This window comes from Vanessa cardui, chromosome 12 (assembly GCF_905220365.1).
Source record: "Vanessa cardui chromosome 12, ilVanCard2.1, whole genome shotgun sequence".
Lineage (NCBI taxonomy): Eukaryota > Metazoa > Arthropoda > Insecta > Lepidoptera > Nymphalidae > Vanessa > Vanessa cardui.
Genome location: NC_061134.1, coordinates 14,134,473 through 14,153,929, shown reverse-complemented (window position 1 = coordinate 14,153,929; position 19,457 = coordinate 14,134,473). Strand labels below are relative to the sequence as shown.

At 33.1% G+C, this 19,457-nt stretch overlaps 1 protein-coding gene across 1 annotated transcript in view; it reads right to left on the bottom strand.

Annotated features, from left to right (window-relative positions):
* Nucleotides 1-61: 61 nt before the first annotated feature.
* The window catches only part of LOC124533981 (putative inorganic phosphate cotransporter), a 44,959-nt gene continuing 25,563 nt past the window's right edge, over nt 62-19,457 (bottom strand). The window contains exons 4-12 of the mRNA XM_047109564.1: nt 17,499-17,678; nt 16,747-16,885; nt 16,122-16,336; nt 15,196-15,345; nt 13,997-14,141; nt 13,101-13,225; nt 11,536-11,658; nt 6,157-6,298; nt 62-209 (exon numbers count right to left, since the gene is read on the bottom strand). Of these exons, the coding sequence (XP_046965520.1) occupies nt 130-209; nt 6,157-6,298; nt 11,536-11,658; nt 13,101-13,225; nt 13,997-14,141; nt 15,196-15,345; nt 16,122-16,336; nt 16,747-16,885; nt 17,499-17,678 (1,299 nt within the window). The 3' untranslated portion in view covers nt 62-129. The remainder of the gene's footprint in view (nt 210-6,156; nt 6,299-11,535; nt 11,659-13,100; nt 13,226-13,996; nt 14,142-15,195; nt 15,346-16,121; nt 16,337-16,746; nt 16,886-17,498; nt 17,679-19,457) is intronic.

Genomic DNA, 19,457 nt, shown 5'->3' with positions numbered 1-19,457 from the left:
TGTCGTACTATACTGGCTCATATTATGTTACGTTTTATATAAGAAATGTTAAAACAACCAATTAAGTATACCGTTTATTAGACTTTTAGAATAATTTATTTACATAATATTAAAAATAGATTACATTTATCAAAATTCAGTAATATCTTCCGTTTCGTTTTTTGCTACCTTCCTTTCACTTAATTCTTCAAGTTCCAAGTTTGTAACATCTGAAAAGATAACCAAGATAACATGTATACTTATATAAACATACGGCGTGATTAGATGATGCTGTCTCTTTCTTTCAAATGACAAAGTAATTATGACAAAAAGAGTGAAATTAATGTTAGAGTCTGTGAAGCCGTTATACTATCAAAGTATGGTAATAAAAATAAATATATCATCTATTTTCATATATATATATATCGATACTAGCATAAGACCCTGTGTGTCAAAAACTCCCTGCTATTATTAACACCGTGAACGTGCTAACAACTATAGGAGTTCAGTCCCTATGGTGACATTGGCTCACTAACCCTAACAATCGGAATAAAAGAAACTCTATCTTTAGTTGGTGTTCTCTATCTTGGTGGTGGCTACTGAGTGGGTAGTACCTGTTCAGATGGGGTTGCACAAAGCCTTATCACCAAATCAGCTCCACTGAGTGCAATATTGCTGTCTTACTGGTAAATATTATGTAATCAAATCAAATCAAATCAAATCAATTTTATTCAAGTAAACTTCATAATGAAGCGTTTTTGAATCGTCAATAATCAAATACTACCACCGTTTCGGAAAGCAGCTTCTAGCGAGAAGAAACGGCAAGAAACTCGCATAGTTGCTCTTTTCAAATAAACACATTTACAATGCTGTTATTGACAGTAATTAGCGTCCTATGATGGAACCCGAGCCTAACTCCAGGCGTTTCTTTCCAAAAAGTACTCTTTTAATGAATAGTATGATTTATTTATTAATTTAGTCTTAATAATATTTTTAAATTTTGAAAATGGTAAATTGATTATATTTTCCGGTATCTTATTATATATGCGTATACCATTGCCCAAAAACGTTCTATTTACCGTATGCAAACGGAAACTGGGGGTTACAAGTTTATTCTTATTTCTTGTATTAATAGTATGTACATCAGCATTGATAGAATAATTTTTAATATTCTTTTGTATAAAGATTATATTATCATAAATATATTGTGAAACAGCCGTTAATACACCTATTTCTTTAAATTTTTCGCGTAATGATGTCCTGGAGCTAATATTGTAAATAGATCGGATAGCTCTTTTCTGTAGAATAAAAACAACTTCAATCTCTGCTGCATTACCCCATAACAACATTCCATATGACATAATACTGTGAAAATTACTAAAATAAACTAGTCTAGCAGTACTTATGTCCGTAAGTTTTCTAATTATTTTTATTGCATAAATGGCACTACTTAGTTTTCTTGCCAGGGCATACAAATGGGTGCCCCACTGCAGTTTGGAGTCAAGGGTTATCCCTAAAAAGACCGTCGACTCAACAAACTCAAGCCTTTCATTTTTCAAAGTTATTGCAGAAGGATTTGATTTGACATTTGGCAAGGAAAACAAAACACATTTAGTCTTTTTAGCATTTAGTACTAAATTATTTATGTCAAACCAACCAAGAACCCGCGACAGGGCACTGCTTACAACGTCATAGTTGTTTATTTTTCTATCAAGTTTAAAAATTAGGGATGTATCATCTGCAAACAGTACAATATCGCAAGTATTTTTTACGAAATAAGGTAAATCATTTATATATATTAAGAACAAGAGAGGTCCCAAAATTGAACCCTGTGGTACACCCATTTGCGCCACAGCGCCATTTGATTTTGCACCATTAACCACAACCTTCAAAACTCTTTCACTAAGGTAGGAGGAAATTAATTTCAATGCAGGGCCCCTGATACCATAATATTTAAGCTTTTCTAGGAGAATATCATGCCTAACGCAATCGAAAGCTTTTGATAAATCACAAAAAACTCCAATAGCGTTTTGCGACTTTTCCCATGCATCATAAATGTGCTTAACAAATGCTACACCCGCATCAGCAGTCGAGCGACCCTTAGTAAAACCAAACTGTTGAGAATGCAATAGCTTATTCGAGTTAAAGTATAATAGCAATTGATTAAGCATGACTTTCTCAAAAATTTTACTTAATACTGGCAAAATAGAGATCGGTCTGTAATTGTTTGGATCATTTTTATCACCGGACTTAAATAATGGGATTACTTTACTTAATTTCAACATATCAGGAAAAATACCAGATTGTACGCATTTATTAAAGATTATAGCTAAATAAGGAGCCAAGTCAACAATTACATTGTTAATAATTGTGACTGATAAATCCCAAAGATCACAGGTTTTTTTCAGATTTAATGTTTTAAACATTTTTAATATTTCGTACGGAGTTATATTCTCAAAAGAAAATTCTAACTCATTCTGGGGAACATAACATTTGAGTAGGTCTAAAGCGTCATTAGGAGACGCATTAAGTCCTTTAGTAATATTCAGAGGAATATTAGAGAAATATTCTTCGAATTCATTGGCCACATCTAGATCTTTGCCTACAATTTTGCCTTTTATACTAAGGGATAACTGCCCTGCATCAAACTTCAACCTACCTGTTTCCGAACTTATAATATCCCAAGTAGTTTTCATTTTATTATTAGATTTTAAGATTTTATTTTTAATATGCAACGAACGAGCTGTTTGACAAACTTGTTTAAATAACTTGGAATATTTTTTAACAAAATTGATAAATTTACAATCACGATTATATTTCTTAAGTTCATATAGCTCATACAATTTATTTCGACTTATATAGATACCGGTAGTGGCCCAGTCTGAGAACTGCATTTCATTGTTTTGATAAAAGGTTTTTAACTGAAATATTTTATTGAATTCGTTATTAATTAGTTGTAAAAGAGAATTATATAAAGAGTTGGGATCATTTGAGCTGAGATTCAATTTTGGAAGGCTACAGTGTAAAGCATTATTGAAGTTGATTAAACCTTTCACAGTAATTGGCCTACAAGTGATTTTTCGTTTCTTTTGATTTTTTTTTATACCTATTGACACCATTTGGCCAAAGTGATCTGATGTAAGGTTTGATAAGATTTTCTTATTAACGGCCTCACAACTACAAAACACGTTATCTATGCAGGTTGCGGAAGTCGCTGATATTCTTGTAGGTTCACAAAATATGTTATTTAGATTATAAGATTGAAATAAATTTATGAACCTAGTACTTATGGAAGATTGCACTAAAATGTCAATGTTAAAATCTCCACAAATAACTATATTCTTTCGCCCAGTACAGACTCGCTTAAGGGCGTCCTCCATCACACATTCAAAAAGGTTAAAATCCGATTGTGGAGGTCGGTATACGCACATAGCTATAGTATGCTCGAGTTCCACGCATGACAGTTCAACAGTGCGCTCTATTGAAAGATCCACAATGTCTTTTCGCTCTTTACAATGTATATTCTGTTTTGTGTATATTAATGATCCTCCGTGTTTAGTTAATTTTCTAAAGAACGCACTTGACAATTTATAGTTATTAATACTAGGTGGTAGCTGATGTGACAAGATCCAATGTTCGCTAATACAAAATATGTCAATATTATAGTACTTTAAAAATAATTCAATTTCGTTATCTTTGCTGGATAAGCTCTGTATATTCTGATGTACAATACTAATAATATATTTACAGTGCTTATCCGTTGTCTTATTGCTTAGTTTTTTAATTTATTATTGTTAGTAGCACAACTACTAATCAAGGGTATAATATTTTTTTTAATTGTAGTGTCTACAATTGGATCAAATATATTGTAAGCTAACAATGTAGCTATATGTCGTTTATATTTAAGTGGCAGGTACATTGTATCCTTTGTCAGCTTAAAGTTAAATATAAATTTATTTATGTCAAAATTAATAAATACGTCACTATGACGGCATGTCATGCTATGTAAAAATAGATTTAAATTATAGATGTATTTATTTTGTGCTTCCGTTAATAAGTTAGAATATGGGAAAGCACATAGTAAATATTTACATTTATAATTTTTATTTATGTCAAGAAGGATGTTTATTGATTTTAAGACATCTTTTTTCCTAACTGATAAACTGTCTCCATAGAAAATTATAATATTAGAGTTTTCCTTATATTTAGTTTGCTTAATTTTGTTTATCATTTCTATGTATGGAATCCCTGGGCTACAAATGTTAATTACTTTTTGCTTCAAATTCTTACTTAATAATGATCCCATGCCCTGGCCTACCTTGTCCGAGTACATATATGTATTATAAGTATTACAGACAGTGTCAGACATTGTATCCAGACTATTTGGACTATTAATATTGGTAGTGACACATTTCTGGGAAATGGTTTTGGTAATACTATTTTCTTTGACACTATGTGACTGATTGACCATAGGAAGTGGCTGCACAGTGTGAACGGACTGACAGTTACAATTTATGTGCTTATTTGTTAGGGAGTCGAATCGCTCCATATTATAGTTGCTGATATTCAATAGCTCATTAGCTGCAAGAATGTGCTCTCCTATTTGTTTTTGAGCCAGTTCATATTTATTACTAATATTTTTTAGAGCAGATTCTAGTCTATAAATTTCATTTTGGAACTGCTCTAAGTCAGTTTCATATTTATGTTTTGATTCTTGAAGTTCAAAAGAGCAAGAATTAAGAGCATTAATTAGACTCATGTTTTCTTTTCTTAACAATATAAAATTTTTAGAATTTTTAGACTTTTGTATTAATTTTCTTGTTCTTTTGATCATATTGCTAATTTTAATGTATTTCTTAATTTTTGTTCGACTTCCCATGACTATCCTGCTCTCACACTGTGATACATCCTCCGTTAAGTCAATAGTGGTGATGTTGTTCATACCAAGCGAGTCATAATTAGTAAGCTCATTGAAAAGACTCTGTGTGGCATCGGAGTCTATACAACTTTTCACATTTTCAAAGTGTGATATTGACTTTTGTGCCTCACACAAGCTCTGTTCCAACTCATTGATGCGACACAGGGCCCTTTCGTGAGTAATGAAAATGAAATTAAAGTAAAAGTAACAGCCTGTAAATTTCCCACTGCTGGGCTAATGGCCTCCTCTCCCATTAAGGAGAGGGTTTGGAACATATTCCACCACGCTGTTCCAATGCGGGTTGGTGGAATGCACGTGTCGCTGAATTTCGATGAAATTAGACACATGCAGGTTTCCTCGCGATGTTTTCCTTCACCGCCGAGCACGAGATGAATTATAAACACAAATTAAGCACATATATATAGTGGTGCTTGCCTGGGTTTGAATCCGAAATCATCGGTTAAGATGCACGTGTTCTAACCACAAGGCCATCTCGGCTCGGCTCGAAAAATAAATTATTTATGTGAAAATCTGGAGTATTTGTTCTGATTTCAGAAACTACCGAAGCAATAATAATCGCTAAAGAGCAGAGGTGGTCCATACAATGGATATCTTGCTAAATATCTTGTTAATGGTTCGTTCACATGTAAACATACAAGGAAAACAAAAATATATCAACAATGTATGTATGAATTATTTCCAATGCTAAGCCAGGATCTCTATTCTTTATTGAGGTGTATTAGTTCAGACATTATGTGCGGTATATTATATTTTTCCGCGCATCTTCCAGACGACTTATTATAATTCCACAAATGAGGTATCGTTCGAACGTCTTGAGCATCCGCTTGTGGTAAGCTGTGAAGTCATTTTTAATTTAATAAGGTGCTCTGAGAGAATAAGAGGCTCTCTATTTTTTAATGTGTCGTGCATATAAAATGAAGCAAATACAGTTAAAATATGTATACATCTTTCTTTCTCTTGGTTTGGCTTTTGCTTGCTGCATTAGTTAATTTTCAACGGTTGAAATTATGATGATATGATTGTCCTTAATACCGTGACATTACTTTGTGCAAGCCCGTCTGGGTAGGTACTACCCACTCATCAGTTATTCTACCGCCAAATAACAGTACTCAGTATCGCTGTGTTCCGGTCTGAAGGGTGAGTGAGCCAGTGTAACTACAGGCACAAGGGACATAACATCTTAGTTCCCAAGGTTGGTGGCGCATTGACGATGTAAGGAATAGTTAATATTTCTCTACCGTTACTGTAGCCGAACTTCTGTTTGCCATCGTCGTCCCAGTCTTGACGATCGCTGCTGGCGAATGCGCTGTAGATGACGTTGCAGACGAAGTAGAACGCCGCCAGTGTAAAGAAAAGTATCCTCCAGCGCTTCACATCTGTCTAGAATTAATAAATTATATTAACAGCAGCAGCAGATAAAGAATACAAAATACTTCTTAAATTCTATATGATATGCTTATTGATACGTTATTTTCAAAACATGGAATAATTTTAAAATTAGAACATGTAACTGAAATATTTAAATATAGCAGCTGTTTAAAAAAACTTTCAGTTTTATTTCATATTTTTTATTAAATTGTTGATATAATTATACAGATGTGGATAGAAAATTTCTATGTCCATCCAAGTGTGAATGATTCTTTATGAAAAAAAAATTGTCTTATGCTAAAATATACATTAACTTCGATAAAGAAATAGAAATTATTCGACGTATTCCAAAAAACTAAATTACTATTGAAGTTAGTGGCACAGGTTCAAACAGACGTTCTTTTATAGAGCAATGTAGATCTAAAAACATTTAGAAATATCCAATGGTAAAATTAAGTCAATATTAAACACTTTTTATTAAGCGTAAGCTTATTTTGTTCCAGTGATTATGGGACGATAACTGCACATAGAAGATCGGGAATGGTTCTGTCTTAGATGTGATGTTCTTGGTTTTAGACGTGCCGAAAATTAAAGAGTATTGCAATTTACTAAATTGTTATCGCTTAACGTAGAATTAATTTTAGAGAATGGAAAGAAGTTACTGGCCGGTGAGTAGAGAGCGGTGATATGGCTGTGTATTAAAAAAATGTATAAGGTGCGAACATACATAGCCAGTTTCAAATAAAATTAAAATAAAACAAATCCTGTTATAGGTTTCGAAATTTGTAAATGTAATTATCGGGTGTATTCGACATGATTACTATTTGAACCGCTTTTAAATTTCTACATGATGGTGTAAATAAAAGTACGTCATATACCTACAATGTACAAATAATAAAATTTGACGCTCGAATTTCGTTGCATAAACCACACGATGTATAAAATCTATGTTTTCGTATTACAACATTTTAAGATATTTCAATAACATATGTTAGAGTTATTTTTTTACACATTGTATAACTACAATTTATTAGAATAATTGAAGTAATAATATATCGATTGACTATTTTTTGAATATGTTGTAATGTAATATTTTAATTTTTCACGATTAATACTGGCCGAATATGAGACATTCGGCCGGTAAGGAACATAATGTTAATAAATCGACTGCGGCGACAGTGTTTTGTTATAATTATGATTATTTTTAAAATAATAAGAATTATAGTCCAGATCTGGATAAAATACGGGATGTATTGTGAAACAAGGATTAGTGGGTAAAATAAATGTGAAAATAGTGTTAATAAATCAATCTGGAAGAATATCGTTGTTTAAACTTTTGATCATCCTAAGACATGGAAATATCATACCCATTCCTTAATAACTTTGTAATTATTATCATCATCATCATCCCTACATATACAACATATACGTGAAAAGAAGTGTCATGTCGTGTAAAGAAAAGTAACAATTCCTTATGTCAACATTGTGCACTCGAGTAATTATGGAAAAACCACAATACCAAGTAAAGCTAGTTGAAGTTGAATATCTGATGAGTGGGCGGTACCTACAAAAGCCACCATCAAGTAAATATAATAATTATAGCAATTCAGAAGTACTCGCAAATACTTGAATGTAATTTCATTTGATCGTCTTATTAACATATTTTGTAAATTAGACAAGACGCTCTAATTAAGCAGCTCCATGTTTAAGAAAATTGAATATTTAAATTTGCTTAATAATTATATTTGATCCCTAATCTCTTCGTACACAAATCCGAAATACCTATGTATATAATAATTAATAACATTAAATGCTTAAATATATACAAATATGAACTAAAACTATTTACTGTATAAATCTTGACCGCGTAGAATGGTGGGAAGAATGCTAGCAGCATTTCGCCGTTGAATCGCAATTCCGATCCTCTGGTCTAACGAACCAGCCCTCCTGTCACTAGTGGAGGCAATGAGGCGAGGTGTTATACTTTTGATGAAGCTGTTTAAACCACTACTCCACGGGCCAATACAAAATATAATTTGTATATAAGATAAATTAATTAATATTTCTATAATAAATAAAATTAAGTAAGTAAAAACCTACACCAGGTGTCTTTGAAATTCTATCTCAATTGATTGACCAGAATTTTTATAAATTAGTTGACAAAATACCAACCAACATTTACTACATAGTGATGATAACGAAAGCTTGTTAACGTAATTGAACGTTGTTAATGTGTATGTATTTAAAAATAAGAATATATATATTGTTACCTTTCAGGTGGTTGGGTGTAAAGAAACAATATTAGGTTATAAAATGTTTAATGCCCAGTAACATAGTATTATAAACAACCAATTACTTAATTTACTAGTCACTTATGTTACTTCTTATAATGACTATTATATAAAAATTATGCCAGCTAGACTCAGCGTGGGTCACTTGGGATAAAAGGCAAGCTTGAAAATTCAATGTAATTCAATGCAATTCAATATAAGGTTGAAAATTAGGCGCCACTGACGATTAAATTAGTTGTTGTGGTTTGAAAGAATACACCGTTCGCCAGACCGGTGTAAACAAAATTTATGATATAATTAAAAGGGGGTACATCACCAAAGTTTCCAGCTACACGTGGATACCGACAACGGCTTAGGGAACAGGCCTGCCGTCCTTGGAGTTGCACCAGCCGCTATCTGGGCACACTCAACCAGGAACCTGGAGCCGTTCACTCTTAATATTTCCATTCAAGAAGTCCACGTGGTGGGTAAATCCGATTAAAAAAAAAAAACCTCCTGTAATACGAAATATACAGGTTCAATAAGTTAAGCAAATAAGCAAATGATAAATACCTTTAACGAGAGATCTAAGCACGAATTTACCTTCTGGAGGTTCAAAGTCCTACTTACACAAATTGACGATCTCAACTCCGGAGAACCATTTCAAAGGGTCACTGGAAACCACAATTTACACATGACTACGACTTATCGAATTGCAAACCAATGCATTTAATTAAAAACAAGAATTAAAGACTTACAATTTTTTACGAGTCGGTAAACATGATATAAAGTTCTGTCAAACTTCAAAACTTCATTGTTAATATAAATTCTGAAAAGATAACTGCTATTAAAGCACTGCATACTAAACAACCACAAATTAAGAAACTCAATTATTAAGACAACTCACCGATATATTCAGTATATCGAATTAGAATTTGGATTCGGTGTGAAGCCGATAGTTCCAAAATTCAAAAAGAACGAAATCGAAAGTTCACGAACCTTTGAAAGCTAACGAGTGTGACCAGTATCACTACCAAAATACCCTTAATGAAAAAGGAATTATATCCATAATAAAATCAAGGAAATAATTATGGAATAATTATTAAAATTAAGAAAAGCCAAATATGAGGCAAAGTAAATTTATCATAACTAGACTCCGACACCTACATCGAAGAACTAACCTTTAAACTGGAAGACAGCTATTAAATTAATCTGAAACGATGTGAAATGACCTCTAATCAAATTCAGCAAGCGAATTAGATGATTAAAATCTTATTTTAATGATTGTTTTAATGCACCTTTAAAATAAATGTAATTTATTTTATTAATTAAAGTTATAGAAAATGCCAAGTTGAAGCGTTATACTAGCAACACCGACATAAATTAAGTGGGAAATGGGTCAATGGCACGGAATTTAGCGAATTGACACTTTTTTGACGTTTTATATAATTATAAAAAAAGTTAAAATTATGAAAATAATTTTTAATGTAACAATATATATAGTGTTTTTAAATATTTGCAAAAGGAAGTAAGTAATATTCTCCAAATGTTCCATTTCTAATCAAAAGTTTCCGCTTTTCCCAAGAAGCAGGTTTAGAGCTTGGTCCTCCACGTTATTCTAAAAGTGTTTAGATATAAATCTGGCAGGTTTTCATCCAAAATATGCAGGTTTTTAAATTATGTTGTCCTTCGCCGTTTACAATGCGATGTATTTTTGTGTTAATAACTTGACAAAATCGTACGAATAGAAAAAAAGATAAATATTAAGATTCAATATGTTGATAATTAGACGTTTTGACCTTTCCAAAGACGAACTGTTTACATGTTATGAATATATAATGAAACTGAATCAAATGTCTAATGAGGCGAGCATAGTGTAAGCTATGATGATACCATCCAGATTGTTTCCATGGCAACCAATCTGTTAGGAGACTACCTAAATGTGCAGAATATATTAGAGTCCGCGATCTTTTCCCTAACACTCTAATCTGACGTAACGAAAAATTCCATACAACTGGGAAGAATTGATGCACAGGATCAATGGAATTACGTGCCAGCTAAATTACGAATAAAGTAAAGTAACAGCCTGTAAATTTCCCACTGCTGACCTAAGGCCTACTCTTCCATTAAGGAGAGGGTTTGGAACATATTCCACCACGCTGTTCCAATGCGGGTTGGTGGAATGCACATGTGGCAGAATTTCGATGAAATTAGACACATGCGGGTTTCCTCACGATGTTTTCCTTCACCGCCGAGCACGAGATTTGAACCCGCAACCATTGGTTAAGATGCACGCGTTCTAACCACTTAGATATCTCAACTCTTAATTACGAGAGTGTACTCAATTCTAACTTCCAAGATGCTGCCTTGTCTTTGTCATAGAAAAACCCAATACCTAACCTTTTCTTTAAATCCAGGACGTTGGAATCTACATTTAAGTATTATTTATTTTTATATCTTTACCAATAAAGGTCAATGTCAATTGAGCGCCAGGAATATAAAGTAAAGTCGATAACTAATCTTCTTAAAAACCATCATCAAAAACAAAGAATCATTAATACACGAAGCTGAGAATATGAAAGACAGTTTTAATAAATCAAGATGTCTCTGTCTGTAAATAAGGAAAATTAATGAGAAGTTAATTAAAAACAAGTCGAATTCAACGACGACTTTTTTTAATCACATGAATTTTCTGGTATCGAGTCTTCCAATTGGCATATCATATAAACATAATATGGGGTGATGATGATTGAAAAGTGCCTCTGAGAGCGTACTCTTATAAAAAACCTGATCAGACTTCATTCCATAATGTTCTCTATATATTTCACGTCAATACCGACTGAATTCTAAAAACGTATTTTGTATTACATAAGTTAAACTAGGATGAGATAATTATTACTAACGACATGGATATATAATCTAAAAATAAATGATTTATTACTATTACTATTAGTTAGAACATCAAGAAAATATACTTACTGAGTCGTTACCGACTATTAAGCCAGATACCAGTGGCGTTAAGGCTCCGACGAGACTGGACACGGCTGAAGAAATTGTTATCAGAGTACCGGCGTGGTTCTGAGTCATGTCGTTCAGATTTCTCTGAAATAAAAATAAAAACTGTTAGTGTATCAAATAATCTATACTAATATCATAAATACGAAGGTAACTGTATCTATCATTAAGCAATAAAAAGGAATGACATCTAGGAAAATATAGAAGATGGGGATCCTAATTGTAAATGAACAAAAATTAAGATAAGCACAGTTTTAAAATAATCATAATTAAATTAAAAATAAAAAAAAATCGCCGACCAAACAAGACAAATTCAATGAGCCCAAACTCTATGGGTTTACTAAAAGGCAGGGTTACGTCTCCTACCTTCGAGCCCTATCATCAGACCAGCTCAGAGGTTCTAAGAGACATTAGTGTTTCAAATGTCAGATCCCACATATGCTTTCAAGCAAACTGAGTGTGTAACACTCCTATGACACCTAACAAACGACCTGATGACCTTGAAGACCTGAACTATCTACCAAACATAGCTAAGAACAATCTCGACTGATATACCTTTTAAACAAAAAAACGCATTAAAATCGGATTATTCGTTTGAGAGCTACGATGCCACAGACAGACCTACACATTTACAAAGACACGTCAAACTTATAACGCCCAGTCGTTTTTGCGACGGGGTTTAAAAATAATATGAAAAAATATATATTTGGGTTTGGCTAACATTTTGACTTTGATTTTTTTAAGCTCTTTGCTCTTTAAGGATATCGTTTGCGCAATTAAAGTTGGGACGATAACTTTTATATACAGTAGACAACATTATGTGAACACACATCTAATTTTGTAGTGTTATAAGTTTTATGTTAAAATGTAAAAATATTTTAGTAATTTTACTGAAGAGCCCAATAACTTATTTTGCTGACCGTAGAAACACACGCCAGTCAGACCATTATACAAACCGATATGGTAGCCGATTATATAAACTTATCCTGCTTTTATACTATAGGAAATATATTTGACAACATATATTCGTTTATATATTAAATCTATGATAATTTCAGACTAACTAAAATATTAAAACAATATGCAAAGTTACTTACAGGTATAATAATATACCGCATGCAATAAAGATTATAATAAATTAACATACAACTAAATACAAAGTACATAAGCACCTAGTTTATGTACGCAAGTAGGTACATACTCTCTATATATTATAAAAAAAGTGCTCCGGCCGCCTGTCTGTATGTTCACGATAAACTCCAAAACTACTGAACAGATTTTCATGCGGTTTTCACAAATTGACAGAGGAATTCATAGGGAAGGTTTAAGTATATAATTTATTAAGGTTTTTGTGCAAATAAGTTGAAATAGAACGAAAATTGTTAGACATGTCCGAAAAGCAACAAAAATATATACATAAATGAGAGGTATAAATATATAAAAAAACGCTTAAACCACCCGCCGAAGCCAGGAGGGGACGCTGGTAGATATATATAAGTAATTTTAAGATACATATACATATGACTTACAAGGAATCCCGAGAATTGAAGGCCGAGTAGGCTCAGTGTCCCCATTAAAATAACGACACCCCAGTGATTCCAGTTTGAAACCAGATTTGGTACGATCGTTAGTCCTATGACTATTCCAAAAGTTCCTGCAATCAAATAAATCGCTTTAATTTAATGTCAAATTTATCTTATTATTTCACTAACAAATAGCAAATGTTAAGAAATTAATGTAGGATTATATTAGGTTATTTGTGGTATAAAAATAGATATTGTTATATTCCTTTTGTTGCAATATACTTTATTCTCGTAGGTTTTAACAAGCACTTTTGAATCGTCATTTAAGTGAAGCTACTTGGTACAAAAAATGGTATGGTATTGGTATAAAAATACTTGAAGCTAGGTGGTAGGTCTTTGTGCAAGCCGGGCTGGGTCGGTACAACCCATTCGTCAGATATTCTACCGCCAAACAACAATACTTGGTATTGTTGTATTCCGGTTTGAAGAGTGAGTGAGCCAGTGTAAGTATAGGCACAAGGGAGATAACATCTTAGTTCCCAAGGTTGGTGGCACATTGACGATGAAAGGAATGGTTAATGTTTCTTACAGTGCCAGTCTATGGGCGGCGCTGACCACTCTCTATCACCTGATAGAGAGTGGTCAGTGCCGCCGTTTTTTTTTCATTAATATTACACGAATATTATAAAAAAATACCACCAGTTCAGAATGCAGATTGTACCGAGGAGAACCGACAAGAAAGTTAGTAGTTTGTTTGTTTAGTTTTTTTAAGACTCACTCCTTTTAACCAAACCACAAAAATCATTTCCAGCGATGAGAAATTTACTAGCATATAGTTTTATAAACATTTTGTAATGGGCTTATGTATTTTAACTTATATTTAGTATTACATTTGAACGTACCCAAACAATTGATGATTTTGCGATAGTATTTAATGTCAAATAGATAGTCAGCGTAGCCGACTCTGTAAATAATGTCAATGGTGGGCGCAGTTAATATGTAAACAGCCCACATAGATGCAAGCGGAAGCGCTGTTTGCCAGCTGCTCTGAAATACACAGAAATGGCCGAGTTCATTTGACTTCTGTGTTTAAACCGATGAATTCATTTGTTAGATTTTATAAAATAATCCATATCACTACATAGTATATAAAATATTGATCAAGTGATCACCAAAAAGTAATAAAATAATCTGATTTAAACACGTATTATTGAAATCACTCGATCGTATGTAAATATTTCTACATTTTGTTTTTCACTCAAAATCGTCCGACTATAATTATATCTATAAAGATGTATCATACGTCAAATATTAATTTTAAGTGTTTAGTGATAAGCTTTCACAAAATATAAATAAATATCTATTTAATAGATAAATCTCTTATACCAGGCTTTCGACAAACCAAAATTATGAAATGCTAAACACGACCGTATTGTTAGATTAAATTGTTAATTAAAATGGAAATCAAAGGACTGATCGTGATTAATTATTATATTATTTCGTTTAAGTAAATTAAACGTCGGTCGTATTTTTTCATATTTATTAGCTTTAGGCCCCGTATTATTTTCTCGTCTAGAACCAAAATAAATTATCTTTCCAAGAATTCAACTAACGTAATATTTTTCTCGGCAATGTCTTAATGATCAAACTATGATGCTAAAGGTGAAATCAGAGGGTTCATTTTCGTCTTTCATTTTGCATCTTTCACTTAAAGTGACACGTCTAAACACAATGTGAAACAAAAGTGGCGAATGAATTCATTAGTGAACTGATCCAACGACGTTCGATCGGTTCATTCGGCGTCTTTCATTCCCATTCCGAATGAATGAAAAAACAGTGAACAGTGAACAGTCCAAACACATACATAGTAAACGTTCAGTCAGATTTGGCCATTTTGTCTCGATCGCTGTAGCAGACAGTCGGTACGTCAAACGTCAAATATTGAAAGAAACTACGGATGAATGTTATTTTTTACGTCATTCCAACTAAGTGTGAACATGGAATGAAAGAAAAATGAATCATTCACTCAAAAGAACATTCACTCGAATGAACCGTCTGATATCACCTTAATTCAAATATATAAATATGAAAAGTAGCTTACAGTTTTGATAGACGAGTTGATAGAATATAAGAATGCTGGTATCTCGACTAAGAAGAAAATGAAGGTTGCGGTGGCAGCCGAATGAGCGGAGGCTATCGCCCAAAACGCTTTGGATTCCATTATGCGCCGCCATGGTTTCCGAAGCTTTTTCTGCAAAAGGAAATAGATAAGTTTTTTTCTTTTTTTAATAAATAATTATTTGACAACATCACGAATATTACTCTGATCCTAATGTAAATAGCTAAAGCAATTGTGTTATGGAAAATCAGAAGTAACGACGGTACCAAAACACGCATACCCAGGCAACATAGAAAACTAATGAACTTTTTCGCCATCGACTCGGCCGGGAATCGAACCCGGACCCTCGGAGTGGCGTAAACATTAAAATCGGTGTGCACACTGTTGTATTATGGTGTACTCGACCACGGAGGTCAATAAATTCAAATTATTATTAGATGTTTGCAATTTCTAAGAATGTTTTTGATGCATCATTTTTATTTTCTTTTTAAATTAATAATTAAGGCAGCTTAACAATTAAATTTTGATAATTTAACACGAATTAATAGTTAACATGTCTGCTTAATAAGTAAATATGAAGTACATTACAATTACTATGTTATTTAATCAGTTTCCAACCTTTGTTTTTCCATGTAACTGACAAAATTATGATTAATAAATATGCGTAGCTAACGTTCTACGTATAATGATATTCTAGCTTACCAATATTCTATATTTGTTTCCTGAATAGCTATTCTGTTGAAGCTCTAAATGATTTGCAACATATTTTGCCATAAGATTAACATGTTGAGTTTTAAAATAATAAAACTACCGTACGAAAATTTTAATACCTTTTCATTGTAAGTCGAATAAAAAAAAGCGTAAGGAAATATTTTTATGTAGGAGTAAATTCAATGCTCATGACTTACCTTTTTATAGCACGCAAGAGCCTCCTTAATAAATTCCTTTTCAGCATCACCAATGGCGTGATGTTGATCTGGTGTGCTCGCTGTCAGGAGAGCCCACACCGCCCCCATCGACAGAGTCAGCATAGCTTGAGCGTAGAATATAAGCTCCCAACCTAACCGCGCTTGAGACATTAGTCCTGATAAGGGAAGCGCCACGATTGTACCAAGGAGAATACCTGACGAATATTTAGAAATACAAAAATTATAAGTTTTGTTAGTGGAATAGGGTAAGGAGTGGGTGGATATAGAGGTAGAGAACGACCAACGAAACGATGGATGGATTGTGTGTAAGACGATATGGCTAGAAAGAATGTTACTTGTGAGATGACGTCTGACAGAGAAGTTTGGATGGAGAAGACATGCAGCGCCGACTCCAAAAAATGGGATAAGGGCAAAAGGATGATGAGTGGAATAAGTATTTCGTTATTCTTGATAAATTGAATCGTAATGAATTGTATTTTTTTTTTAAGTTTAATTTTAAAAAAATATTTGCATTCAACTTATCTATTTTTTACTGATCACTATAAATTCAAGCGAAAATAATTAGTTTGTACTGTAAATTTTTATCTATCTATATGTATTTTACCTCCTTGAACAAAACTGCCAAATAATCGTCTTTCGCTGGGCGGGAGCCAGTTCGAAATAAGTTGGTGATTAATAGGAGTTAGGCAAGCTTGAGTCATTCCCATTAGAAATTCGGCATTACAGACGGCAATCCATCCTCCCTGAAAAGGTAATTCTTTATATGTAACCTTTCAATATACTATTTGATATAGTTTAAAACAATATGATCATAAATTAGAATGACTTTCGATTTTATTTCAAAAAATCAAAAGCAAAATAAACTTTATTCAAGTAGGCTTTTACAAGCACTTTTAAATCGTCACTTTACAATTAAGTGAAGCTACCACGGGTTCGGAAAATAGATTCTACCGAGAAGAACCGACAAGAAACTCAGTAGTTACTCTTTTTTAACATTTAAAAATACAAAGTCATGTTAACTAAATACAATTATTTAAATATCCTGCTTGGAAGTCAACAGGTATTGCTGAATGTATTCTAATAAAATCTTACAAAATTACTTTTGTTCCTATTTGTTTGTAGTTACACTCATTCGTCCTAGATCCTAGGGTTCAATCTAGATTGAAGGGTTCAAAACAGTACTCTAAGGAAGAAGAATAAGTGATGAGTGGGTGGTACCTACATAGGCTCTGCCACTAAGTAAAGTTGGGTAGACAACTATAACTATCCTTAAAAGTAAAAGAGTTGTTCTTCCAGCAGTGCAGTAAGAAGAGGTATATTATATTATTTTCTCAAAGTAAATGAAATTGATAATACCTTATTAACAACCGTGGGCATTGCAGCGGCCAGACCTCCGTTTATAAGTAGAATAGCAGTCAATATTAACTTGTCTCCAACTTGCTTCAAGTATATTTCAGCTGGTACCAAGATCAAAGCATATCCGAAGAAAAACGATGACAGTATTGTACCTTGTATTCTTCTATCCCAATTGTGAATCTATTTTGAAGAATCATAGTAATTGAAATCAGCTGTTTGAAGGTGTTTTTATTTATTATCAGATTAAATAATAATAAATAAATATGAGACAACATCACATACATTGCTCTGATTCCAATGTAAGTAGCTAAAGCACTTGTGTTATGAATGACGTTACCACAAACAACCAGATCCAAGACAACATAGAAAACTAACGATAATCTACATAAAATCAGCCGGGAATCGAAACCAGGACCTCGGAGTGGCGTACCCATGAAAACCAGGGTACACGCCACTCTACCAATTCGAGGTCGTCAATTGTATTGCAAGTAGATTGTACGTACACTTTTATTTTAAAGTACATGTAAGTCCGGATTCAACAAGCCGATTTAAACATATATAAGTTTTCTACCTCAACCCTGTAAGGTATTATCTAAATGCATCCATGAATGTCAAACATGGCCGTCCGTTGAATTGTCATGTCATTGCAGGCAAAGCAAGCAACAACAGCCTGTAATAAAACTAGCTATAACGGATTTGGATCGCGTATATTAATTATTTTAGGCATCCCGACGTTTCGAGCACTTTACAGCGTTCGTGGTCACGGGTAGACACGATTGAAATCCGTTATAACTAGTTTTATTTCAATGTGTAATCGCGAAAATTTAAGACAACAGCCTGTAAGTTCCCACTGCTGGGCTAAATGCGATTCCAATTCGGGTTGGTGGAATACACATGTGGCAGAATTTCTATGAAATTTGTCACATGCAGGTTTCCTCACGATGTTTTCCTTCACCGCTGATGTAACGGACTATACTATATACATGAGAATGAATGTGATTGATTTAATACATTTTTTTTTTAAAGTATGTTGTAGAGCAACTATCCGGGTTCAATATAAGTCGTCGGTGAACCATATAAAGCACGTATTAAAATGTAATCAAAATTGGTCGCGTTGTTTTGGAAATATTAAAAACATGCATACATACATACATACACACATAAATACATATACGGAAACATAAAAACATACATAGAGATTACATTGCATAGTAATTGAATACATATACATGTAATAAATAAGGATGATAAAAGGAATGGCATTATAATAAACATACTTTTTTTTAATATACATTATTGTGGATAACGTTCGTGTAATAAATAATATGTTTCATGTATTGATTTTAACGTTAGACCGCGCCGAATGTCATACTCATCGCCAGGCATATATAGGGGCTATGATGCCCAGCGACTCGGTGCAATTTGAACGCGCGGAGCGACGCGCTCGCTGCACCGGCCGCGTGCAATAATACAAATTATTATTACAAATGACGGTATGGCAGGCCGTCATATAAATGAATGTTCTCAATGAGACATCATATATATTATATAAAATTTAATAATGATATCAATATGATATAAAACGGTTTGATGGTGGCCGTATTGGAAATATTTAATTGCAAATACGTATGTACGGGGCGATACATACTGATGTCAGAGGTTTACCTCAATGACTATTAATTATGGAATATACTATATTGAAGAGTTTACTCTTCTTGTAAAACTGTGTCGATCGACGGACGCAAGTTCGTAAAGCGGTCGTTCTAAGAAATCTATAAATATTGTCAGTAAACAGATTGCATACAAGCATTGTTTTGGTACGATCACAGGTTTGCTGTGATGATTGACGAACATAAGTTCGTGTAACAATTAAAATCTAAACTCTTCAATGTAAAACTGTGTCGATCGACGGACGCAAGTTCGTAAAGCGGTCGTTTTAAAAACTCTATAAATATTATC